Genomic DNA, 26,298 nt, shown 5'->3' with positions numbered 1-26,298 from the left:
ACACCTGAAATCTGAATACCTGACAAGGGCCCTTCTGGCTCAAGCTGTGAAGGAGTGGTACTAGTACCTTGCTTTATGAAGAAGCTGCAGTTGCAGGTATACTTTTGCTCTATAGTTTATTCAGAAAATTGCTTGATGTATTACTTTATTGTTCTATTGATGACCTCTTATCATGTTTGAATTTTGATTTATGTTAAAATAGAAGTTTCTTATGCTTGCAGCCTTGCAAACCTCTGAATTGGAGATAACTTGCTCAACCATGCGAAGCAGGTGCACAGGCAGCAGTGGATTTTTGGAAGGATGGACAAGTATCCTTTGCTTATCTGCTCAAGTCATCACCAAACGGAAGTACACCAAACTATTCTATTACCAGATCAACCAACCATTAGTATTTTCCCAGTTCGAGCTTGGTGTACGTGCTCATAGGAATGCAGAATTGGCTGGGATGAGATATCTAAAAGAATATAGAGAAAGAGAAATGTCTTGAAAAAAAGAAGCACCATGGGAAAGAAAGAACTAGAAAATAGACGCGGCTTTGCCGCATAATAGACCTGCCAGTATGAAATACTCCATCCGTTTCATATTGATCATCATTTAACACAAATTGAATTTTTCAAATTGATCATCAAGTTATCATAGCCCCTTCGTTTGACGTGTAATATTATTGCATTTAAGCATGAAAATTGAGTATGCATGCATGTATGTAGGAATTCGAGGTAGTAAAGCTATCGTTTCTTAGAGCAAGTTTAATAGTATAGTCAACCACTGACTTCAAATCATCTATAGTCAATTTAGTAGAAAATTCATATACTCCTATAAACATTACTACACAATTTATACTTGGTCGCACCTATCATACATACATGTATCTTAGAGTCTGTGCTACAGCTGGCTACAAATATATAGCCCACTGCTCTTCTCTCTTCTGTTTTATCTCATCGAAATGTGTTTATAATTGGACCTGCTCTTATGTATGGGGCCTAAGAGGAGTTAAAGTGTGCATGTTTCTTGATTTTTCCCTACCACATACTCACATTAAATGAAATATAGGAAAGTTAATACTTTTTTTTGTCTTGGTGAAAAAGTTATATGGTAATCAATATGGAACGGAGGGAGTAAATGATATGGTATGATAAGTACACTTAATTTCTTTATCTATTTAATGCCTGAAATTATGGAAACTATGCCATTTTATTCATATATTAATTTAAAGCAGCGAGACATTGAATTCATAGACATAAGTTGGAAGTCGAATATATGCGCACAAATTCCAAATTCCAACGAAACCAAAGTAATGAAACTACTTACTCCCTTCTTCTAAAAGTCTAAAACTTATTCCATTCTTTGGTTTTTCCAAAAGTTTAAGTCCTATTTATAGTCATTATGTTTTAAATTAAATTATTGATCGGAACCCAATAAACCATTTTATTACTTATTGGTTACATGTTTATTGGTTTTGTCACATTGTAAATAAATTAATTACTCCTTGGTCTTGGTGCCAAAAGAAATAATTCCTCCGTCCCAAAATAAACTTAATTCTTGGGGTTTTTGTGTCTAACGTTTGATCGTCCGTCTTATTTAAAAAAAATATAAAAAATTTTAAAAAGATAAGTCATGCATAAAGTATTATTCATGTTTTATCATCTAACAATAATAAAAATAGTAATCATAAAAAATATTTCATATAAGACGGACGGTCAAACGTTGGGCACGAAAACCCAAGAATTGAGTCCTTTTGGAATGGAGGGAGTAGGTCTTAGACTTTTGGATGGAGGGAGTATTTTCATTTTATCTCCTGGCGGAGCTAAAAAGATTTTTTGAGCCCAAGCAAACTATACTTCTAGTATTTGTTATATAAATTTCATCATCAATTCATTCAATAACATATAAATTTAATGAAGTTTTTGTCGGTGAGTTTGCGCGGCCGCCTGCGATAGCCAGGTGTGGCTTCACCCCTGCCTCCACATGTCTGTAAAAATCAAGAAAATCCTTTTTAAAAAAATGATTTTATCTTCTTATTCTTTAAACATAACGTTCTAAAAGTGCATAACATTAAAAAATTCTATTTGCACAATAAAGAAGAGTAAGGAATAAATTATTTGTTTGAAAATTTGGAATTGCGTTGAGCTCAAGCTAAAGCAAAAGATACTGGTACCTCCTTATTCTCTTCTACTACTTAATTATATCCTGGATACTCCCTAAAAAAATTATATCCTGGATAAATGATTGTAAAGAGGCCTTATCTGCCAATTGCAACTTGTATGTGCAGCCGAACTGTGGTCCCCACCGTTTGTTTATTTTCTAATAAGCCAAAACGGTTTATTAGAAAATAAAAATGAATTTGTAGGTAAAACTTTTATAAATGTATTCTTGGTGACTTAAAAACCAATGTTGAAAAAGAAACTACGTTGAAAATATCTCAAAATCAATCTCAAAATTAAACTTGAAAATTTAAAATTTGGCTTTTTCTTTAGCTGATTAGGCCATCCGATAGGAGCCTGTAAGTGTCAACTGAGAGCACAATCAAATGATATAATAAGATCTTTAGTTTTTCTCCCCCACACTGTCTGAATGTAATGCTCACTGTTTTTTCATTTAGATGGCAACGTCATGCAAAAAATCAGAGTCGTCCGTCTGTACATTGATCTAGCCGTTCGTACGCTGTCTTCATTTGCAGGCTTGCAGCTAAATAAAGTCATATATATTTTTTTTTCCTTCCCAGTCCCCAGTCCCCGCTCCTAGTCGTCGACGACTCCGCTGCTCTCCAGTCTCCATTCCTCAATCTGCTCCTTGCTCCTCGGCGTCTCCATCTTCGCCGCGGTGCCGCTGCAACAACGGACAGTATATGGCCTCCTTTGCAGGAAGTTCGATGGCGCCTGCGTCTACAAGATCGAAGTAGCGCCGTCAACATGAGCGAGCAGAAGTCTGCGATGCGCTCCCTGTCCTCCACCTCATGCAATCCCTCCTGCTCCTCGGGCCGTCGGCGGGTGGTTCGCCGCGGCGTCATAGCCGTGACGTGCAGGTGACAGAGGATCCGGCGCGACGCCACCACTTACCCGTGCACGCCGCCTCCTCTCCTCCACTAGCTAGCGCCCCCTCCCTTCTCCTGATCCGGCCTCCGGGTCGACGGCCACCACCGCTACTCTTCTCTTCATTGGGCTCAATGGATCTTGCCGAAGTTTGTATCGTCGACGGCTATCGCGTGCTTGAGGTGACTCCTGCAGCATGGCGACAACCCCGCGCGTCAAGTAAGGGCAGCAGCATGGCGGCGGGGAGCGCAGGGGAGGGCAAGGTGGCCGGGTGGTGGTGAAGAAGACGAGCCCGCGCCTTGAGGGAGGACATGAGTGGGTGGTCCGCTGCGGCACGCGGGTGGCGGAGGATCCGGTGGGCGGCGAGGCGTGCATCGGGAGGAGGGATGGGTGGATTAAGGGTCGAGCGCTTTTGCGAGAAAAAATCAAAGCTTCGTTGGTCCATCGCAGTGAACTTTCGGAGAGCAAGGAGACACATGGCAGATTTTCGGGGAGGAGAAGCTTAATTTATAGGACGCCACATGGCCCAATCTCTAACCAGGGATAGAGCCCTGAAATCGCTATTAGAGATGAGCATTAGAGCAAGTTCAATAGTATAGTCAACTATTAGCTCCAATTTATCTATAGACAATCTAATAGCTCATTCATACAATAGTTACATACTACCCTATTAATACCTGGTCCTACCTGTCATACACACATTGCGTCTTGGAATCTGTGCTATAGCTGACTACAAATCTGTAGCCCGCTGCTCTTCTTTCTCCTTATTTATCCCCTTAAAATATGTTTGCAGCTAGCTTATAGCCTGCTATTGTACCTGCTCTTATAGAAACACTCGGAAGGTCACCTCATGTGACTACCCCATACTTAGGCATTTTTTACGTTTTTAATCCCTGTGAATACGTCTTAACCTCAACCGAATAAATAGTATTTTAAAGATATCACTATGCGTTGTTTAAAAAACAACACTATGCCGATCAATTAAGGTTTTGGTTCAAATGGATTTTTTTGCGTATTATTGAGGGAGATTATATACATATTAACAAGATAAATTAATAATCCCTCCTTCTATTTATATATATATATATATGATGTTTTTTAGTTAAAAATGAACTAACCAACTTCATATATAAGTGGAAGGATGGAGTAATTTGAGAAATAAAATTTAGAAATAACCTAGAGCAAGAGGTACGAACAAAACAATAAAAGATTTGTTTTTTGAGAATTTGTATTTGTATAAGCATGGAGAATATATTGGTATTTGTAAAAGCATGGAGAAAATAATCATTGGCAATTTTTTAAAAGAAAAAGTGAAAAGAACAGGGCCTAGACTCAGGTTTTTCCATCGTCACGGACAATAGAAAATCTTGGCTTATTCCTAGCACTAGGTTAGTTTTAACCCAATATATTAATTAATTCCTAACTAAAAGTGATACAATGTTTTATCCTTAAGGCCCACTTAAATTATCCTCTGAATTATTACTACATATTATCTACCTGATTATGTGAAAAATAAACTTAACAAGTGTCACGCCCAGAAATTTAGCACAAATTTCTAGACTATTCTGTGTATTAAATCTCTGTCCAGGACCAGCCAGGGTACACAAAACGACAAGTAATATACAGTTCCAAACGTAAATAAAGCGTAAAATACTTACAGAAGAGGCACTTAGTCCTCACACCGAAACAAAAGCAGCAACAACGGAAAAAGGCGATCCTAGCGGGGCTTCAGCTCCACTCCATATGCAAAACTCAACTGGGGTCTGAGCCTTGGTCTTCTAACTTCGTCTTCAGCTCAGAAGCACTGCACTTCTGAAAAGGGAGAATAATAGCAAGGCTGAGTACAACCACCGTACTCAACAAGCCACACCAATGATGCAGACGTGCAAGGGATACAAGGACGGTTTGTGGCTATTTGCATAAAGGCGGTTGTAAAACATTTTATTGAGTAAAACAGTAAAATTGTTGAGTAATTAAAGTAACATTAAATCTCCACTGATCAACGCTACCCCACGTTGAACAGGCCCAACCAACCCACCTGAACTACAGTGCATTGAGTCGATTTATTAAGGTAGGACTAATCACGGTGAATCTGGTCGACCGCCCATAACCGCAGGCACGGCTATTCGAATAGTTTTACTCTGATCAGAGGTGTACAACTGTACCCACAAGACACAGCCCCACGACACGTTTCCGTGCGCCGACATGCCACCACGACATACCGGAAAGAGGCCGTGACAGGACCCTTCGCATAACCCCCTCTAACCAAGCACACCACACCTCAGGTTTCACCCCCACTCCTCGCAAAGCAGCAGGCAGTCCCCTCTCGTGCCTAGGTGAATCCGGAAGCCGCATAGGCCGTCGCAGGGCCCATCCAAACTCCATCACGCCCACCCTTGCCTGAATGTGTCAGTTAGAGGAAAGCTACACTACAAGCCCAGCTGTTGCCCACGCTGGCTTGTGGAAAGTACGAGGAATTCTTCCAGAGTTTCCCGCGAACCGGTCCTTAACTGCCATGGGTGCGACTAGCAAAACCATGCACCCACAGCCCACCATTCAGTCGCATTTTAGTTGGATAATTACGACCATGAAGCATGACCAGATGTCTCGAGCATGCAGCTCATTCTGATACTAAAAAGGTCTAATACTGTAATTATCCCGTCAACTGAGCTAGTGGTAATTAAGCATGGCTAAGCATATAGTTCTAGCTAGGTCACATAAGTAACATGAGCTAGTTTATTTATTACCCAGGGTTGACAAAGGACAGATATCAAGTAAACATGGCACAAGCGAGCAGATAGGTAATACCCAGATCCCATGTAATTAGCAAAACATGCATATTTATTTGCAAACGGTAAAACATTTATAAATTGGGATCAACATGCTCAAGGGGAATGTGTGACTTGCCTTGCTTCTTCAAACAATCTTCCGAACTCTTATCCTTGCGAACGCGAACTTCCGAAACGACGAATTCTACACGCTAGCACGCAAAACGAGGAAAAACTCTAACAAAAACCAGGGAAACAGTACATAAAAAGCAAACAAACATGTAGAGCTCAATTTTAAATGAATTTTGCAAGTTGAATGGCTCAATTCGGAGTTCGAATGAATTAGATATGAATTTTAGAAGTTTTGAGCCATTTAAATGAATTTATAGAATTATTAATGAATTATTGCGCAATTAAACTCGATTTATGACGTCACCGAGAGGGAAGGGGTGGCGCCGATAAGCGGGACCCACCCGTCGGTGACTCAAGGGCTTCGGCCTACCGTGGACCAAGTCCACGGAGACACGGGCTAGCGCACCACGTGGTGCCGACGGAGCACCGACGTGGCGGCCACGTGTGCGGACACACGGGCGGCCCGGATGGAGACCGAGGCCGATCCGACGGCCCAGATCGACCGCGGCTGGGACCACAAGGAGGCGGCAACTGGCAGCGCGCGGGCGCGGAGAGCGGCGGCGACGAATCGGCCAGACGGCCACCGGCCACTGACGGCGAGCGGCGGCACGGCAAGCAGCGGAAGGGAGCGGGGAGGAGAGAAGGGATGCTCACCAAGGCGGCGACGGCGAGACGGCAACGGGGAAGCCAGCGGCGGGCTCCTCGGGGAGGCAACGGTGACGGCGGTCCGGCGGCGTTCCGCGAGCGGGAACCGGCGGACGGCGGCTGCGAGGACATGGGGAATGCAGTGGTATGGTTAGGAGGATGGGAGAAAGCGTGAAGCAGCGGGGAAAAACCGGCCGAAGGAGAAGGAATTAGGGGAGCTCACCGGCGCGCGAGGGGAGTGGAACTCCGGCGGCGGATTTCCGGCGAAGAGGGGCGGCGGCCGAGGACATCCTCGTCTTGGCGGAGCCAAAGGAGGCGACGGCGCAGGTCAGCGTGGACGGGACCGGCGGCGAAAGGCGGCAAAAGCAGCGGCGGCCTTGGCTTGCAGTGGAGGTGGTGTTTGGGAGCCATTTTGGTGGAGAAGAGTGGCGGACAGGCTTGCTCTCGCGGCGGCGCAGCTGTCTGCGGTGGTGGCAGGGTGCGGGAGCGGCTCAGGCGGCGACGGCGTGCGGCTGGAGGCGGCTGGCGGTGATGTAGCTCGGGTCGGCGGTGGCGGTGGGGTTCCGGTGACGGTTAGGGGAAGAAAGGTGGGGGCCGGGGTGCGGTGTGGAGCGGCGATGCCGGCGGCGCAAGCGGCGCGGAGCGGGGACGGTGGGAGCGGCGGCTAGAGGCGGCCGGAGCTCGCCGGCGACGGCGGAGAGAGGTAGCAACGCGGGGAGAGTAAGAAAGGGCACGGGGAGCTCGGGCGAGGAGGGGAAACGGAAGAGGAGAGCACGGGGTGCTTTATATAGCGCGAGGGAGCAACGGGGAGGCCAGGGAGTGGCGAATTTGGGGTGGTAACGGCCGGCGACGTGGAGGTCAACATGCGCGGAGTGGGGACTCGATTTGGCGCCGAAAATTGGGGAAAAGTGGGGGATTTGGTGGAGGAGGTGGAGGGAAACCGATTTTATGCGGTTTGGGCGCGAGGGCGTGAGCGGGAGGACCCGGAATCGGCGGCGACGTGGGCGGCAACGGCCGTCCATGGCGGCTTCTGCCTGGGAAGCCGAAGGTAGAGGAAGGGCCTGACAGGTGGGGTCGCCGGGCCCACCTGTCGGGGAGGGAGAGAGGGAGGAGAACCCAGGGGGTTATTTAGACTTTGCGCGAGGGGAAGGGGAAACGGGCTGACGGCCCAAGAGAGGAGAGGGGAGGCCAGGGAGGAAGGGAGAGAGGGGCGCGGGCCGCGGGAGAAAAAGGGGGATTGGGCTGGGAGCGGCCCAAAAGGGAGAGAGGAGGTTTTTAATTTGTTTTTCATTTTATTTAATTGGTTAAATGAACTTTGTGCTATTCAAATTATTTCTTGAGCTCCGAAAATTCGCGGGAAATTTCAGAGAGTATTTTAGGACACAAAGAATATTACAAAATATTCTCGGTCAATGATTTTTAAAGAAAATTTTTAATTCCCTCAATAATTCAGTTGATTAAATTGCTTTAAATATTATTTAATTTCTAGAAAATACATTATTTAATGATTTTTAATCCCAAACGAAAATCGGGGCGTTACAACAAGTGGTATGTAACAAGTCGACCAGGCATTACAGTAGAGGAAAGTATTTTGAAAAAAAAAACATGTACCAAGTAATATGTGTAATAATTTGATGAAGTGGCAAAAAGAAAGAAGACATATAAAAGTGGTACTCAACAATATTTACAGATTCAAAAAGGAGTGTATAGTTTGTCTGACAAATTTTTTAAAGTATATGGACACACATTTAAAGTATTAAATATAAACTAATAATAAAACAAATTACAGATTCCGCCTGTAAACTACGAGACGAATCTATTAAACCTAATTAATCCGTCATTAGCAAATGTTTACTGTAACAACATATTGTCAAATCATAGCACAATTAAGCTCAAAAGATTCGTCTCGCGATTTACATGCAAACTGTGCAATTGGTTTTTTTCGTCCACATTTAATATTTCATGCATGTGTCCAAACATTTGATGTGATGGAAAAGTTAAAAATTTAAAGAAAAACGTTCGAATCTAAACACGGCCTTGATAATATTATGGGCTAAAAGTTAGCCTGCGCACCAACGAGAGCGCTCATTTTCTAGTCTACTAATCTCAAGCTGGCCCTTGTGCCAGAATTTGATTGGTCCACGTGGCTTAATCAATTGTGAATGAATTGGTGAATTCGAGGGGTCTTTCGTTGAGAAAGAAAATGAGGAGACTCCTTCGGCTCGGGCGCCCGATAGGAGAAGATTAAAGTATGACGTCAACACCGATTTACGTGTAAAACTACTTTAAACTGGTTTTTCTCTTAAATTAATTATCCAAATCATGATCCGATTGCACCATTAAATTCGTTGCAACTGGGGGCCGTCGGAGGCGGACAGCTTGGCACTAGTGTCAACAGGGGTGGAGCAAGGCTTGCAGTCGGCCATACCAGCACGGTCCAAGATATCGATACAGTACTGACACTGACTGAGATGAAGTCCGGAGGGCTGTCGGCTGACGCTCACACCCAGGAAGTGATGCAGGCTGCCTAGGTCCTTCATAGAGAACTCCGCCTAAAGGGCCGTGATGGTCCAACGGAGGAGAGCCGGAGAGGAAGCCGTCAGAACAATGTCATCCACATAGAGCAGAAGATAAACAAGCTCGGAGCCGCGACGGAAGATGAACACCGAAGTGTCAGACTTGGCCTCGATGAACCCCAGAGAGAGCAAAAAACTGGCGAATCGGCTGTACCAGGCACGGGGGGCTTGTTTCAGGCCATAAAGTGACTTGTTGAGCTGGCAGACCATGTCGGGCTTGGCGGGATCAACAAAGCCAGTAGGCTGGGTGCAATAGACTGTCTCCTAAAGAGTGCCATGAAGGAAGGCGTTCTTGACGTCCAGCTAGTGAATGGGCCAATCCTTGGAGACAGCGAGGCTGAGCGCATGCTTCGTTCCTTAAACAACATTGTGCGCTCCTTGCTCTTTCAGGCCAGCCTTCCAGGATCTTTTTGGGTTGAGGCTCTCCATACCGCCACACACCTCATCAACCTCCACCCCACTAAAACCCTCCAACACCATACACCGTTCTTCGCGCTTTATGGTGCCCACCCCTCCTACTCACATCTCCGAGTGTTTGGTTGTAAGTGCTATCCTAATCTTTCCGCCACCACCCCACATAAACTTGCGCCACGCTCCGTCATGTGCATTTTCTTAGGATATCCACACAACCATAAGGGGTACCGGTGTTACGATCCCGTGTCTAAACGGGTCTATATTTCACGTCATGTGGTTTTTGATGAGCATTCTTTTCCATATGCTGACTTGTCTACACATATCAATGCTACTGATCTGGATTTTCTAGAGGATTTTGATGCTACAGCACCAGCGCCGATCAGGCGAGCTACCTCTGTCAGGGAAACTCTCTCCACGCCACAGCAGACGGCTAGCCCAGCATAGCCGGCCTCCCCGGCCGGTTCTCCTGCTCCTAGATCGCCACGGTCCGCCCAGCACGACCCACGGGCATCCTCACCTCCGGCCGACTCGCCATCGACTGGCTCGCCTTCGACCGCCGGCTCACCCCTGGCCGACTCGCCCCTGGCCGGCTCGCCATCAGCTCCTGCTGACCACACTGACGGGCCTGGCTCGGCTGCTTCCTCGTCGCCCGGCTCCGCCACGTCGCGTCCCGCGCCGACTGCATCGTCTACCGCACCTACAGCACCGGTGCCACTACATCTCCTCCTGCCACCGACTGGCGCGCCGACGCGCACTCGCAGTGCTCGCCTTCCCGGAGTCCGACCACCTCCGTCACAGCTCGGCGCCTCCCCCGTCGACAACGTCCACGGCATGACTACACGCGCCAAGGCCGGCATCCACCGCCCCGCCACAAGGTTCAACCTTCATGCGGCTCCGCTCTCTCCTGTCCCGCGCACTTATCGCGCCGCCCTCGCCGATCCATATTGGCGAGCAGCTATGGAGGAAGAGTTCGCAACTTTACAAGCCAACCGCACATGGAACCTCGTTCCACGACCTCCTGGTGCCAACATCGTCACCGGCAAGTGGATCTTTCGCCACAAGTTTCAGGCCGACGGCTCCCTCAACCGGTACAAGGCACGTTGGGTTCTTCGCGGCTTCACACAGCGCCCGGGTGTGGACTTTGATGAGACATTCAGTCCAGTTGTGCCGAGGTTGCCGAAGGTAGGACATCCGCCGAGAAGGGGTAGAGGTCGCCAGAGCTATTGCACCTGGCGATCTCGATCTTGGTGTGGTAATCCTTCACAAAGAGGCCAAAAGGGTCAAGACTGACAGAGCACCAGTTATCACGAGCAAAACGACGAGCAGAAATAAGATCTTTGATAATGTGTGGAGCAACTAAAACATCATTAAGCAAAAAGGAACGCTGCGGGTGATGTAAATAGGTGGAGCCAACACATGAGATAGGAATGCGAGAACCGTCACCAACAACAATATGAGTGGGAGTGTGAGGGGATGGGCGAGAGAGACTAAGGGTACCGGCGTTCGAGGTCATGTGGGACGAAGCACCTGAATCTATATACCACTCATTGGAGGTTGGAGTAGCCAGCGTGGTGGTGTTGAAGGATGACGCCAGGGCTTGTGGGTCCCACTGAGAGGGGCCGAACCACTGTGGTGGTGGCGGCGGCACGGCTGTTGGTGAAGGCGGCACCACAGAGGGAGGAGCACCGTACATGGCTGGTCCTGGGCCGGCCTGGGAGCCCATGTAGCCAGATAGCCCAGCCACGGCAGAACCTGCAAAAGGAGAGCGAGCCAGGCCGGGAGCAGGGCCGAGCAGGCCGGGAGCGTGGTCGGCCAGCTGGATGGTGCTGGCCCACGGGTGAAGCGGAGTCGGCCATGGGACGGGCGCGCGCTGGGCCGCGCCGGCGCCCCCGGCTGCTTGCGGTGCGGTGCCGCCGGAGCCGGAGCCGCTGTTGCCACCTGAGCCGCCAGTGCTGCCGGAGCCGCCGCCGGTGTTCCCTTTGCCCTTGCCGCGACTGCGACGGTTGTTGCCGTTGCCGCCGGAGCCGCCGTTGTTGCCGGAGGTCTTGCCGGTGGTGTTGGCGACGAAAGCGGACGCAGTGCCGGTGCTAGTGGAGGAGCCGCCCTTGGTGATCTCTGCGAGGAGAAGTTGAGAGCGTGCCTCCATGAACGTCGGGAACGGACGCTGGAGAGGGATGATGGTCTGCAAGTTGTGGTACTTCTCGTTCAACCCGCGCACGAAGTTGAGGACGAGCGTGCGGTCGGTGATGGGCTCGTCGAGGTCGGCCATCTCATCGGCCATGGCGCGAAGACGTCGGCAGTACTCGGCGGCGGACATGTCACCTTGGCAGAAGCCGTAGAACTCGGCGGAGAGGTTGATGGCGCGGAGCTCGCAGTTGCCGAGAAACTTGGTGCTCGAGGTTGCGCCAGATGATGCGTGCCGTCGACGTGGGGGACATGACTTCCTGGAGAAGATAGTTGGAGATGGTGCCGTAGAGCCATGCGATGACGACGCATTCCATCTGCGACCAATCCGGCTGGTCGAGAGGGACGTCGTCGGAGAGCACGTGGTCGGTGAGCGCGTACTTGCCGAGCACAACGAGGAACATGCCGCGCCAACGGGCGTAGTTGGCGGAGGTGACGTCGAGGACGACGGGAACCAGCGCCTTGATGTTGCCGACGGCGAGGGCTTGTGCGTGGAGGGCAGCCAGGGTGGCGGCGTCCGGAACAGGAGGCGTGGGGACGACCGGTGGTGGCGTGGGTGTCCGTCCTGGAGTCGTGGAGAGGGCGGCGAGTTGCGCCGCGATGGCCGCCAGATCGGAAGAAGACAGGACGACGGGCGTGGGCATGGAGCCGGACGTGGGAGCGGTGACGACGCCGGCGGCCGGCGGTAGCGACGTGTTGTCGACGAGAGTGGACGACGCATCCTGGTCGGCCGCCTGAAGAAGAGGTCGGAGGTGGGTGGCGAGGGCGTCGTGAGCCGCCGTCTCGGCTCGAGTGGCCGCGGCATCAGCGACGGAGCGGATGACGGCCTGATCGACGGAGAGGCCTGCTGGAACGTCGTAGCTGGCGCGGATGGAGTCGGCGATGGCCTGGACGATCCGGGTGAAGACGGCGTCGTGCGCGGCGGAAGGAGGAGGCGACGACATGGCGTCGGCCGGCACAGGACGCTGCGTCGAGTAGGGTTAGAAAGCGGAAGCGGGAAGAAAATCTGATACCATGTGAGAGTATTGGACTCAACGCACGATTGATTCATTGCAATAGCGGAGTACATATAGGCACAATACCTTCCGTATCAGCTCAATCGATTCATAGAAACAATATCGAGAGTGATATCCGGAGGATCGGCCAAAGAAAGGAAACACGGCAATCATGCCATACATTCTATACATGAGAACATGCTAACATTCCGGACAGCTTTGACTTGGCCTGACAGGAGCTCACCGGCATCGGCGGCCGCGCCCTGTTTGTCGATTCCTGCACGGATTTGCCATGGAGACCGCGGGATTCGAGAACCTCGAGGGCAACACCATCTACTCGGTGACCACCAAGGAGGTGGACGATCGGCATTCCACCACGATGAAGTACAGTCGGTGTTCAGCCTGGAGAACCGGAGCTCCAAGAAGCTCGCGTGCTGCCTCAACAAGCTGGAGTCTGGAGATGGCCCTCTGCGGCGAGACGCCGTCCTGGATCATACCAAGCTTGAACGAAGGATGAACGGAATCAGAGATTGCCGGATTGGTGGTTCTTGAAGCAATGGTGGTCGACAAATCTCTGTCTCAGTCTCGGTAAATTATTTTGCACCCTTGCAGTTGCATCAGCAGGGTACTCAGCAAAGTTTGAAGTCAATAGTTCTGTTTAATATCTTGTTCTTTGTTTTTGATTTTGTACATCTTGTTCATTAAAATACCTTTATTTCTGAAACTATATCACCCACGAAGCTTAGTTTCCTCGGTTGTATTTGTTGGAAACTTTTAAGTTTCGATGTCCACTGTCAATGTTGCACTTGAATAAAGGTTGATGTCTTTGTTATATTAAAGTTGAGATGCTTCGGTTCATACATATGACTCCTGGAAAATGATATGCATAAGAATATACTTATATTGAATAACTAAGTGTGTGCGTGTGTGTGCGTGCGCTTTTTCACTACTGCAAGTCATAGTTGGGAGTGAGGTCCATTAACAATATTGTTGTGTTCATTTTTCTACAATCGTACGGATTTTTTTGCAATTTGCAGGCAAGAAGATGTGTAAAGTCTATTGTTCTGATATTCAGATTAGCTTTTAGTTAAAATGACCTAGGGATTACCTTAGAAGACGACACATGGTTTCAATCTGAAAATCTGAATTTTATATTCAAATCTGAATTCAAAGTCAGGTATCTGTTTGTTAGGCAAGGAAGTTTTCCAATAATTGTGCTGTTTGTAGGTCTTCAACGGTACCGGTGATTATCCTACCCAACGCCCAGTAGACTACCCACTGGAAGAGCAGCAAACTGATGAAAATCGTCCAGAAGACCATGTGATTTTTCTCACTGCTACTGAAACTAAAACTGTAAATTGTTCTTCCCTCTAATTTGGAACATTACTTCCCTCGCTGTCAAATAATGATTTTCAGGTAAACCTAACCTTTACCTTAACACAAGTGTTCTTTCTTTTTATTTTGAGGGATTAAGTGAATCTTGGTGAAAAAAATGAAGGATCTAGATTTTTTTTGAAGGGTCATTTGATGATCTATGTTCCACAGGGGTGATTTTATTTCGTGCTTGATTGTTAACTATCCCTGCTTCATGCAACTGATGAACAAGACCAACTGATTTTCCTTTTTTATTTTTCTTGCTCTAAGGTTGCTGCTGTTATGATGCGTTTAGAGGCAGGGTGACTGTCTCCACCAGCACAGTGGTCTCTACCACATGAGGTTGGTCTCAGGCTGCAACTTTGAACTCTTATTTTCCATCTTTTAATCGAACTCGATGTGAGCACGGGCTTAATGCATTCAGGCCACAGTCTCAAAGCATTTTGTATTTATGTTGATGTTGGTTGGTTGCTCTTGATGTGCATATGAGGTACTTGGGGGTTTTTATTTCCCTCATGACGAGGACTTGTTTTCTCTTTTCTTTCAGGCCTCGAGTGACAAATCAGAGCAGCAATCATGCTTTGTTGTGGCTTTTATCTCCGCCAATCTCACGGCAACCGATCGACATGTACATTTGTATTTTTTAGTTGGATAAAAGAAAGTAGCAATAGTTGATATCTTTTTCTCTAGGAAAAACTGATGTGTTTATATACTTTCTCAGTTTATGTCAGAGGAAATGGTTTGTTGAGCTTATCTCCTGTACTGAATGTGCTTGGGGTTAACTGAGCTTTCAGTCAGTAAGCATGGTAACAGACTCTTCATTGAGTTTAGAAGTCCAATAATTATTTTTTTATAAAGCATTTCAGTCAGTCTCTACTGACTGCATCTGGTATTTTTGGTAAATTAGCTGGTATCACGTACTTATATATATATATATATATATATATATATATATATATATATATATATATATATATATATATATATATATATATATATATATATATATATATATATATATATATATATATATATATATATATATATATATATAGTCATATAGACATCAAGCATGTTTGTGGGCTAATATAAGCTGCTCTAGGTAGAGTAGAAACGTTTATATTTTACATTCCTAAGGTGGCTGCAATTATCTATTTTCGTGAGCAATAGACAAAGTATGTAATTTGTCAGGAAGACAAATAGGTACTGATTAATTCAGAACTAATCATTAGCTGGGAACAGTGGCGGACCCAGAAAAATCACGCTGGGTATACACTAATACATATATACATATCTCTTATACAATAATATAAGTAGAATTGGAAATCTAAGTTACATGATACAAATAAAGGCAATCCCAATATCAAATTATACATGCAAAGTTACTAATAGAAATTAAACCATCATCTCATATGTATTGAATGAAAATAGAAATTACAGCCAACTAATTTAATTGGTTCTTCATCAAAACGATCTTTTCAATTGATAACAATGTCAATATATTGATTCTATCTAAACTCTAAATTCAAATCATGCAAAATCTTCTTTAAAACAATTAGGATGTCGATTTCTCAAAGTCAATTAATATATTCAAAACTAAGCTACAATTGGTGAATTGGAGATGATTCAAATCTGTTAGTAAAGTAGTACTACGAGACTTGATGCAATAGATGGTTAAGAGAATAATACAAACAGTAGATTAACCTAACAATAGATACTACTTGTCAGGAGTAGCTCGGCAGCTGAGTAGCTGACAGCTGAAGTACGTACTGTACTACTACTAGCTAGCTTGCTTGCTTTGGAGCTCGTGCATTGAGAGAGAGAGAGAGAAAGGAAGTCTACTAGTAGTACAGTAGGAACATTGAGTACAAGCCAACTGGTAGGCAAGGCCAGCAGCACTGCATACTGGTAGCAAGCAGCCTACGGAGTACTACATACTGCATACACTTGCATAGTTCCTGACTTCCTGGTGCAGAGCTGATCCTAGCAAAATTTGGGTCCGCCCCTGGCTGGGAAGGATAAATATTAGCTACACATACAGATTCAGAGCTGACATCAATGACCATGTTATGTTCCTCAGTCATTCACTATCTTAATACACGTAAGCTTTTAACCAATTTTAGGTCATCTGTACAGTTATTTGCCATTGTACAGGAGATGCGCAGTTGAATCAAATATACAATTTATAGATCGATGTTGCATATCGTATTTTCTGTTATTTGTGCAAATGGCCATATTTAGATCATATTGGATGTGTGTTGAACTGTAGATGTTGGTTCTGATAAAAGATACCATTTTCCTATAGTTTAATCTATACTGGTAAGCCTTCCAAAGTTTAGTACAGTACACTTCAACTGCTATTAATCTTTTGGGAATGGGTAAATTTCCTTTCACCAATACATGCTTGAGATTGAATCGATTTTTGGGACCTATACAAATTTCCTGTTGTTCCTTCTGATGAAACTGAATGAACAATATCTTAATATTGCCTTTTTATGTGTATTGTGTTGCTGAAACTGAATGTGAATCAATTATTGTGATTTTTTTACTGTATGTCAATCCCATTTTAGGAAGCTTAGAAACAATATGATCCAAAGTTCCAAACTGAAATTCAATTCACCTCAGTTGCACTATGTGATGAGTTTTTTTGTACACATCCAAATGGAAAACAATATGCATTTGTTTTGTTCGAGAATGCATCTCCCAAATTACTTTCTGAACATGTCTTTACATGTAATTCCAGCATATCTGTTAAAAGATATGAACATTTGATTAATTGTTGTGTATTATGCAGGTGACTCGGAAATATTTTTTTTTTAAAAAAATATGCTCTAGCTTTTGTTGATATTATGCAATGAATTTGGTTTTCAAAAAGAGTATATGATTGCACTTGTAGTATGTTAGACTTATTTTTTTTTAAGTTAATAACATGCATTGCACGTGCACGTTTACAAGTTACTAAAAAAAATGCAGGTTTTGTGAAAGCACTGTAATTTTGAGTAGTAAATATACTTTTTTTTATTTTTTTAAAATCCTAATAGCATATGACCGTAGGGGTCTCCGCTATTGTTTCAAGGTAAAGAAAAATAGTACCAGATGTAATCCAACATCAACCTAACAAAATTATTGACCGGCATATATAATTATGATTTGTCTCAACCTTCGGCAAATAAAAAATTAAAATCCGGAAAGGCCCTTTTCACTTCTCTAAAAAAAAAAGAGGCCCTTTTCAAAAGTATGATTTCTATAAGAAAATTATGGCAATAGAAACAACTCATGTAATAATTGTATGATTTTTAACATTCAAGATAAAGCTGCATTAACGGACTACAAACTAGCGGCGTGCTAAGAAGCGCGCTGATTTTCTAGTACATGATCTGAATCTTTGACGTGAAATGTGTGCCCGGGGGGGGGGGGGGGGGGGGGGGGATATGGGATTTGCACGGTACAGCATATTACTCTCATCGGTTTTATTTTAATTAACGTATTGGATAATGGCACGGTCTATAAAATATATTAATGACCTTATTTTTCTATTATAATAGAAAGTAACTATATTTATGACGCCGTATTTTTTACCAAAAAATAATCGATATGTATTTACATTATAAGTCGTTAAATTACATATGTAATTTTAGTGTATCTGCAATGCAAGTCCAAAAAAAACATATGTAAGTCTCAAAAATACATATGTAAATCCCAATTACATACTAATTACGTAACTAAGTCGTGTGTAAGTGGGGTGTAACTACTGTGTAAATTTATATAAATATATAAATAACTATCTACCTAGCTCGTAGTTGTTGAGCAAAAGTATCGTGTGGAAGCTACTCACACAAAGCAGCACTAATCTTGGAAAAAAATCGGACAGAACAAAAACTGACTGTAATGAGCCAGAAAAAGTGGCGACACAATTCTAGCAAAGCCGTTATAATATATACAATAAATAAATACATATTTATTTTTATTATAGTGTTTTGAAAGACAAATCTATATACGTTGTTCTAGTTTCTTTAAACTAAATATTTTTAAAGTTATTGATGGTTAAATTATAAAAGTTTGATCTCAACCTTGTCTTAAACATCAATTAAAATGAAACCGGAGGAAATACTATTTTCTTTTGTATTGTCTACATAGCATTGGACAAAAATACCCAACTGTTTGAATCGCTTTGAGATTCATGCACTAACCTATAGCCCTAACCCATCTTCTCCTCCCTCCTCACTCTCAGCGGCAGCGCCGCTACCACAATGTTGCACAGCCTCGCCGACTGGTCACTAGAGACGGCGAGAGAAAACGATCGCCGCGATGAGGGAGGCTATACGGCTCTGGATGGTTCCGTCCCAAATTAAGATTAACTTATTTTAGAACAGAGGGGGAATATGGTGCCAACTGCCAAGATGGAAACGATTGCCTACCTAGGCTGTTGGTGAAATAGAAATGCAGTGCAATTGTGCAAATCGATGGGAATTCCTAGCGGTAACATCAATTCCACTTCACTTCTAGATTAACATAGATAAACACTAATAGCACAAACACCATTAACAAGGGAGCAAAGATCAAGAACAGAACCAAGATAAAGGACGCATAACAAGCTAGTAACTAGTAAGTAGTAACAATACCTGCTATCTACCCGTAAGATTTTTCTATGGTTAAGATCTGGCAACTTAGGCACAAGCACGGCATGCATAACTTTTAAGTTTATCAGAATACGACATACATCAATGCAGCATGATCGATAATGCAACTTGGTTGCAACAGAGCAGCATATATATTAGACACAAAATAATACTCCAATCATGCTTCGGTTGCAACAGAGCAGCAATGCCATAGGTTATGGGGCTAAACCATTACATATTAGTTGATTAGCACCGTGGGATCCAACACTACTAGTTCATCAGGATGTTCTAATCTATTTCACATCCAGTCATCCACACTTCAAGCAGTGCGCACATCCTTGGTGTCACCACACAGTTCCACCATATTAATGGTCTCTGGCATAAAGGAAAGCACTCTACGGTGAAAATGGATAACCTGCAACTAAAAGTAATTAAAGCACGTGAATTGGAAAATGCCACTCACCATCACCAACTCCATAAGCCACAAAACAGGAAGTGGGATGACTATGTGGACGTCCTCTTCACCAGCTCACGTTTCAAAGCGCTCTATATTCATCAAAGAAGCATAATTAGCTTAGATACATTTATATTTCATTACAAACATGGTACTGTTAAATTAAACTTACCAGCCAATCCTCCTCATCAAATAAAGCCTGTAGCTGATTGATTACAGAAGTTGAATTCCTTGCAAACTTTATATCATATGAATCCTTAGAGCATAACTCGATAAGACCAACAACTTCACCTCTCATATTGAACACTGGTGTCCCAGCTATGTTTTGCAGGATAGAAGACAAAACTAGTTGAGGCATAGGACCAGAGACTGGGCAGGTAACAGAAAAATGGTTGTCATATCTGTTGACAACCCTGACAGGACCCCTTAGGGAAGTTCTCAATTGATGTGCACTTCGGGTGGCTACAACAACAACAAAAAGGACATTTAAATAAGTAGAATGTTTTATAGAAGGTCAATCCAAGATACAAAATATATGTGTATCCTTACATTACAGAGCCTGGGTATAGGCTTGGTGGGATATCAGCCCAAGCCTTTGCAGGAGTGAAAATCACCTGCCCTCTTTCAACAGTGTCCTTACTGAATGTAATACCTTTGAAGTTGGATGCATTTCTAAATAACAAGCACCTCAGTACAGAGTTTCCATTTGTCGCAATGTTTTCTGCCCTCAAAAGTTTGCCATCACCAACATCAAGAGCCAAATAATTCTTATCTTCATTATAGGCTGAAGCATTTGTCAGAACCACAATATTTGTCTTGTCAGTGTATACAACCGAACCAATTGCAAATCCCTCATGCATCCCATCAAATTTGTTAATCCGGACTAGTGTAGCGACTGAAACAGATGTAGTAGCTTCCAGAAAGCTCATCTTTGCACTATCAATATCAGTTCTCTGAAATTTAATAGAAACAAATCAGATTGTTGGACTGATAAGTGGTTGTCATGTGCTAAAAATAGTAATTTAGTTATATTACCGATGACATCTTGACGAAGTCCCTTTCTGAAACGATTCTTGGCTTCTCGTGCTCTATACAATAAACCAGAAAGCCCTGTTTTCTTTCAGAAGCAATATCTATTTAGATTTTTTTTCCCACAAAGGAAAAAAAATGATGAAGTAGAAATAAAAAAAGGAAAATATGAGAAGCTAGAGGAACTGTTGCACAATAGTTTCAAGACACCGGAGGACCACCAGGATGGAATTTCCCAACCACATTTTCAAATTAAGGGCATGTGATAGTGTGTTTACATGTGAGACCAGTATGATAAATAGGGACTATCTGATCCAAGCTAGAGCCCCAACCTAACTTTCAGGCAAAAGTTGGCCAATAGGAGAAGGTGGCTTCTAGAATGAGAAGCCAGCTCTACCTCTAAACTGACATAAATGGACTGAGCATGTATCGTTCTAGAGAGTAGGCAATTGCAGAAGACTAGAACAATGACAAACTGGAAGGTTGCATTAGGCAATGGAAGATGTCATAGAAGTGATTAAGAGGCAAGACAGGCAGCAGTGGGCATCCAAAGGCTACTGGTACTCTATATTATACCCTGATATGAGATATAAATACACCCATAAGGGCAGGGGTGTAGCGAGAATTGATTTAAGCCTCAGGCCAAATAATAATCTTGCACTAAACTTCAACTATTTTTTTTTAAAAAACAATGTAATTTAAAATTTCCTAAAGGGATTTAAACCCAGGCCTAGGGTGGCCATAGATCTGTCTCAGCTACTCCAGACAGGTTTGGCGATACAGGAGTTTCCAAAAACAGGTTATGCCATATAGCGGGTATAGATATTTTGTTTTAAAAATAAAATTGTAGCAATTGTAGAGGTTGATACAAAGGATACCTCATACCAGAAATGCAACAACCTTTGCTATTTCCTATTGTTGAGCCAGGCATCTATCTTCTCAATTCTCATTTTTCTCATTCCCCCTACCCTAAACTCTCCACTGGCAAAGGAACAGTCCTGGGTTCACTAGCACTAGTAGCTTTACCAACTGCAGCTTGTTCCCTGCGAAGTTGCTGAAGGATGGGCACTATCACTTTTGAGAAAATACCAACACTATGGAGTGATCTCTTCAACAAATGTGCTCACTCTACTCTAGACAAAAATACAAGATATCGAACTAATGCAGCAATATGTCAATATTTATATGGGCAATGCTGACAGTCTGACACACAAGAACAAATCGCAAAGCAGTGCCAGGTGCTAACTAGAGTAAATGGTCAATGGTACTAAGAATCGGAGATAGCTAAAGCTAAACAATGATTACTCTCTGCAGCTAAGCGAGCCTCATCAACACAACAACCACCTCAACCACAGATTCTATAACGCGCAATTATCAAAATAAAAAAACTTTAAGCAGAGACACAATTAGTGTCGTATGAATGAGTAACCGGAAGGAGGAATCCTTAACTATCATACGGACCGATTGTTCAAGAAGGAACAGATTATTATTTTCAGAGAAATGGGTAAGTGGGGAACAGGAGTGGACGACTGCCATACTGATCAACGAGAATGCTACTAGGCGCGAGCGCATTGCAGCGCGCGATTCCAATATGTCCGTTGGGACTCGCCCGCGTAGTGCCGCCGGGTGGATTAGGGTCCGGGCCTCCGGGGCCGGGGGTGGGGGTGGGGTAGAAGAGCTGAAGAGGTGCTGGGGGATGGGGAAGCAGGGGGATGCTGGGGGCCTTAGACGGATGGACAGGGGAGTGGACGACCGGCGGTGGACGGCGGCGAGGCTGCGGTGGTGCGGCCGGCCGTGGGTCGGAAGAAGGCGGTGGGTTGGGTCGGAGGCGAGGGAAAAGGGCGAAGAGCGGTTCGGTTGTGGGGCTAGAGGGCCGCTTCGGGCAAGTGGCGGAGGAGCTAACCTGGTCGTCGGCGTCGAGCTCGCCGGCGCAGGGGTCGAACGCGTGGGAGCGACCGTTGTCTTCTTGTGCGCGGCGTGGAAGAGCACGCGTCTCCTGGTGTGTGTGTGTGTGAGGAGTGAGGACTGATGAGAGGTCACGTGACTGGTGCGGGAGGTCACGGCCTCAATGACTCTCACAGTATAAGCTATTGGGCCCGTAGCCCTGGCTTAAAAAGTTAGTCTAAAAACACTCACCCTACAGTGCAAGCATTCATATATGTGTGGCTTAATTGGATAGAGACACATATGAAGGAAACGATGCCCACAGTGGGCGTGACCCTACGCGAGGACACGGGGTAGCGCACCCAAATTTATTTCATCACCTACCCCTCAGCCCACAGCGCATCTGCTTCCTCCCCTTCGCCTTCTCCTTCCTTAGTTCTCCTCCCTCGTCGTGCTCTCCTCCCTCGCGGCGGACGTCGGGGACACCGCCGCCGTGCGCCTCGCCGTCGACAGCGCTGCTCGCTTCTCCTCCTGCGCGGACTCAGGAGCGGTGGGAGCGGCGGAAGTGGATGATGCGACGCCGACGGGTGGCCAGCCGTGGGAGCGGACGGGCGGCCGGCGGCGGGACCGGATGGCTTCTCTACCTCCACCTTGCGCGCACCTCGCCGCACTTCCTCCACCACGGCGACCTCGCCGAGGGAGACCTCGAGCAGCGGCGGCCGAGGCTCCCTCCCTCTATGTACCCCCACCTCCGGCGGCCGCGGCAAACTTGACGAGGAGGCTGTGGTCCTCGTCACCGATGCAGTCCGGGCTTGGAGGTGGCAGCCGACGGCGTGGTCCGAGTTGCTTCCTTTTTCTTTTTATCTTGTTGAATTCGATCTGTGAGATGTTTCTTGTTGAATTCGATCTGTGAGATGTTTCTTGTTGAATCCGATTTGTGATTTTTTTTGTTGAATCCTAAGATTTTATGCCTTTTCTTGACTCGGTGGCGGAGGGGAATTTTCGTGGGCAAACCGGGGATTTCTTCGCACGAGGAGACGGTGCCTCGAAGCCACGCCCTCCACAGCGCGGGTGCTAGCCGTTTTTCTCCTCCGCCCGTGGACTAGCAAGAGCAACCTTGCTCCACGCAAGCGCAGAGCCGAGCTGGCGCGATGGAGCACCGGTCCACGTCACTGCACTGTGAGAGGCCTGATGAGCTATCAATCGCTGCCAGCGATCGTTATTTTCCTCTTTTAGTAAGTTTATACACCTAAAGTCTACACATCTAAAGTTTATCCACCTAAAGTTTGTAAAGCGAATGTTTATAAGTCAAAAGTTTATATACCCGATTCTGATTCAAATTCAAATTCGAATTCAAATATTTTATATTTATCCTCTTTTAGTAAGTTTATGTCCCTAAAGTTTATCCACCTAAAGTTTGTAGAGCGAATGTTTATAAGTCAAAAGTGTATATACCCGATTCATATTCAAATTCAGATTCAAATATTTTATATATATAATATTTCTATACATAAAGTTTATGTGTGCAAAGTTTACGGTATAAAGGCTCCGTTCGAATCCTCTACAAAGAGATGATAAACTTTTAGATTTTCGTGGCACGCTTTTCAAACCGTTAAACGGTGTGTTTTGTGCGAAAACTTTCTATATGAAAGTTGTTCTAAAATGTCAGATTAATCCATTTTTCAAATTTGTAATATTTAAAACTCAATTAATCACACGTTATTACTACCTCGTTTTGCGTGAAACACTTAATCTTTATCTTCATCTTTATCTTTAGAGATTCAAACACCACCAAAGTCTATGCATATGAATGAGAGTATTATATTTTTTTTTTCTAATTTTTTACTAACTTTGTGTTTTTTTAAAATTCTACGATGAAAGGAAAGAAGGGAGAGGAGTATAGGGGGAAGGGTGGGTTCCGCCCGTTAGCCTCACCCATCGAAACCATCATATGAGTCTGAGGCTTGTTTGGATCTGGAGCTAATTAAGGAAACTCCAAGCTCTAAACTTCCACTTAAGTGGGAGCTGGCTACAAATTTTGACAATTTGACTCTTTGCAAAATCTTTGCAAAAACTAATTTTACAAATGAATCGTGGCCAAAACTTATTTTAAAATTGACCCTTTTGTTCAGCGTCAAATCGTATGGCGCTGAACTTAGACACCTCAGCGTCAAATAGCACGGCGAAGTTCATTTGTAAAATTAGTTTTTGTAAAGGGTCAAATTGTCAAAATTTTGTGGGTGCGAGCTCCGGTGAGAGTTAGAGACAAGTTGAAAAGTGTTTACCGAAATTTTGATAAAATGGCCCTTCTAGAAAACTTATTTTAGAAATAAAGTGTTAAAAACTTATTTAAAAATGAGCCATCTTCTTAGCGTCGAAGAGACTGGCGCTGACGTTTCATCGGAATTGACGTGAATTTACCATGTATTAGGTTGTCAGCGCCACATTCCTTGGAGCTGAGGTACAAATTATGTAAAATGATATGCATTACCATGACCGGCAGCTTCGTTCTGCTAGTGGAGTGGTTGGTTCTTTTGTTTATAGCCGTCAGACCATGGTTCGAATCTCCATTGTGCACTCTTTTAAACATTCTTTTTCACTGCTTTTTACCAATCCTAACAGCTCCGTATTTTCTTGGTCTATAAAATTGTATTTTTCTTGGTCTAAACATATAAAATTATAAGATGTTACATACCGTGTACTTTCGAAATTATACAAAGATCTTTTCCTTTTATGATTGTTGTTCCTAAGACAACAATAAAATATTTTGGGAGTTAAAACTAAGGATATAGTATATTTAATGGTTTGATTATGTAGTAGATATTATTTCATATTTTGTTTATTAATATAAAATATTTTCACCAAGAATATATGTAATAGATTTAAAGCGGTAGTAAAAAAATCCTACCAAAAAATATGCAGACCTAGGATTCGAACTCGAACTGTGACCGTCTTGATCAATGGCAAAGCATATTGCCACTGCACTAGCCGAGCGGATACGACTAGTACTTTCCAAAGGTTAAATTTATACGTTGACACCATAAGTGACGTGGTAAATTCATGCCACCTCGGGCGAAATATCAGGGCCAGTTTTCATGGCGCTAAAGTGTTATACCTCAGGCGCTGAGCCGATGGTTCATTTTTTAAATAAGTTTTTAATATGGATTATTTCTAAAAATAAGTTTTCTAGAAGGGCCATTTTGTCAAAATTTCGGAAGTGTTTGGCTAGCATTCAGCTCTAGATATGAAATTAATAAAAAAGAAAAAAAACAAATCCCCTAAACCTAAACTGCCCGTGCGCCGCTGGCCACCGGCAGCGTGCCACCACCGCGCGCGCTATCCCTGCACGCGCCGCCCGTCGCGGCAGCGCGCGCCATCCCTGCCCGTCGTCCCCCCACGCGTCGCCTGCCGCCGCACGCAGTCCGTCGGCCGCCGCCGTGCGCCGTGCACCCATGCGCTGCCTGTGCGTATGCTGTGGTGAGGAGTACGGGAGGGAGATAGTGAGAGGTAAGAGGTGAGTTTGGGGTAGTTCAGTGGCATTTCTATGTAAATAAGTTAAAAAAATTAAAGGGTAGTGGGTCTTTTAGGTTGGAGTGGAACTGTGGAGTAGAAAAACCTAGCTCCACCCCCGTAGTTCATTTTTTAGGAGTAGCTCCGCTAACTCCGCTCCCAAAAATGGAGGATCTGGACTGTTTGGCACAGCCCTGGCTCTAGGTAAGTTGGAGTTGGGAGCTCGAGCTGTGCCAAATGGGGTCTAATTATTAGCACTCCGGATCCAAACAAGGCCCTTGCTATACTTAATCGAAACCACAGCTATCATTAGTGGCCTCACGTAGATCATTCGGGCTAAGGTCACACATGAGATACATATCTCCCAAGGAATAAGTCTACTTTGACTCTCTTAACTAGTGATCGACTTTGATTAGTAACCTTGAACCACAATGTTGAATATATCGACCCCAACTATTAAAACCAGTGCAATTTAACTCTCTCGACGGTTTTGACGGGTGGTTACACTGACGTGGTGGTATTGACCTGGTTTCGTCCAATATGATCGCTTACGTATCATTAGAATTTAAATCTCTTCTCTATTATTATGAAAATTAAAGATGTTTCCGCCAAAATTCTGGTACGTAATTTGTGTTTGAGTTGATTTTCTAATATTTATGTTTATCTCTAATCTATCTATATAACT

The 26,298-nt window shown here is 44.7% G+C and overlaps 1 protein-coding gene and 2 long non-coding RNA genes across 5 annotated transcripts; all 3 read right to left on the bottom strand.

The window, feature by feature from the left end:
* Positions 1–4,685: 4,685 nt before the first annotated feature.
* Positions 4,686–7,580, bottom strand: LOC127764520 (uncharacterized). Its single transcript, XR_008015890.1, has 3 exons — positions 6,798–7,580; positions 6,584–6,694; positions 4,686–4,841 (listed from the first exon to the last, which is right to left on the bottom strand). It is a non-coding gene; the product is annotated as an uncharacterized LOC127764520 (long non-coding RNA).
* Positions 7,581–10,717: 3,137 nt separating this feature from the next.
* Positions 10,718–12,692, bottom strand: LOC127762644 (uncharacterized). The gene is made up of 3 exons (XM_052287119.1): positions 12,006–12,692; positions 11,106–11,932; positions 10,718–10,850 (listed from the first exon to the last, which is right to left on the bottom strand). The coding sequence occupies exons 1-3, from the start codon at positions 12,690–12,692 to the stop codon at positions 10,718–10,720; spliced, it is 1,647 nt and encodes a 548-aa protein (XP_052143079.1).
* A 6,195-nt stretch (positions 12,693–18,887) lies between these two features.
* On the bottom strand, positions 18,888–22,258 carry LOC127761570 (uncharacterized). Of its 3 annotated transcripts, none has more exons than XR_008015268.1 (6): positions 22,123–22,258; positions 20,226–20,307; positions 19,740–20,143; positions 19,363–19,652; positions 19,200–19,282; positions 18,888–19,111 (listed from the first exon to the last, which is right to left on the bottom strand). It is a non-coding gene; the product is annotated as an uncharacterized LOC127761570 (long non-coding RNA). The 3 variants fall into 3 exon arrangements; XR_008015269.1 differs by having other exon boundaries at positions 20,226–20,300; XR_008015270.1 differs by having other exon boundaries at positions 20,226–20,278.
* Positions 22,259–26,298: the final 4,040 nt, after the last annotated feature.

Source organism: Oryza glaberrima, chromosome 2 (assembly GCF_000147395.1).
Source record: "Oryza glaberrima chromosome 2, OglaRS2, whole genome shotgun sequence".
NCBI classification, from domain to species: Eukaryota; Viridiplantae; Streptophyta; class Magnoliopsida; order Poales; family Poaceae; genus Oryza; species Oryza glaberrima.
The sequence above is the reverse complement of the archived record's forward strand: the minus strand, read 5'-3'. Positions and strand labels throughout refer to the sequence as shown.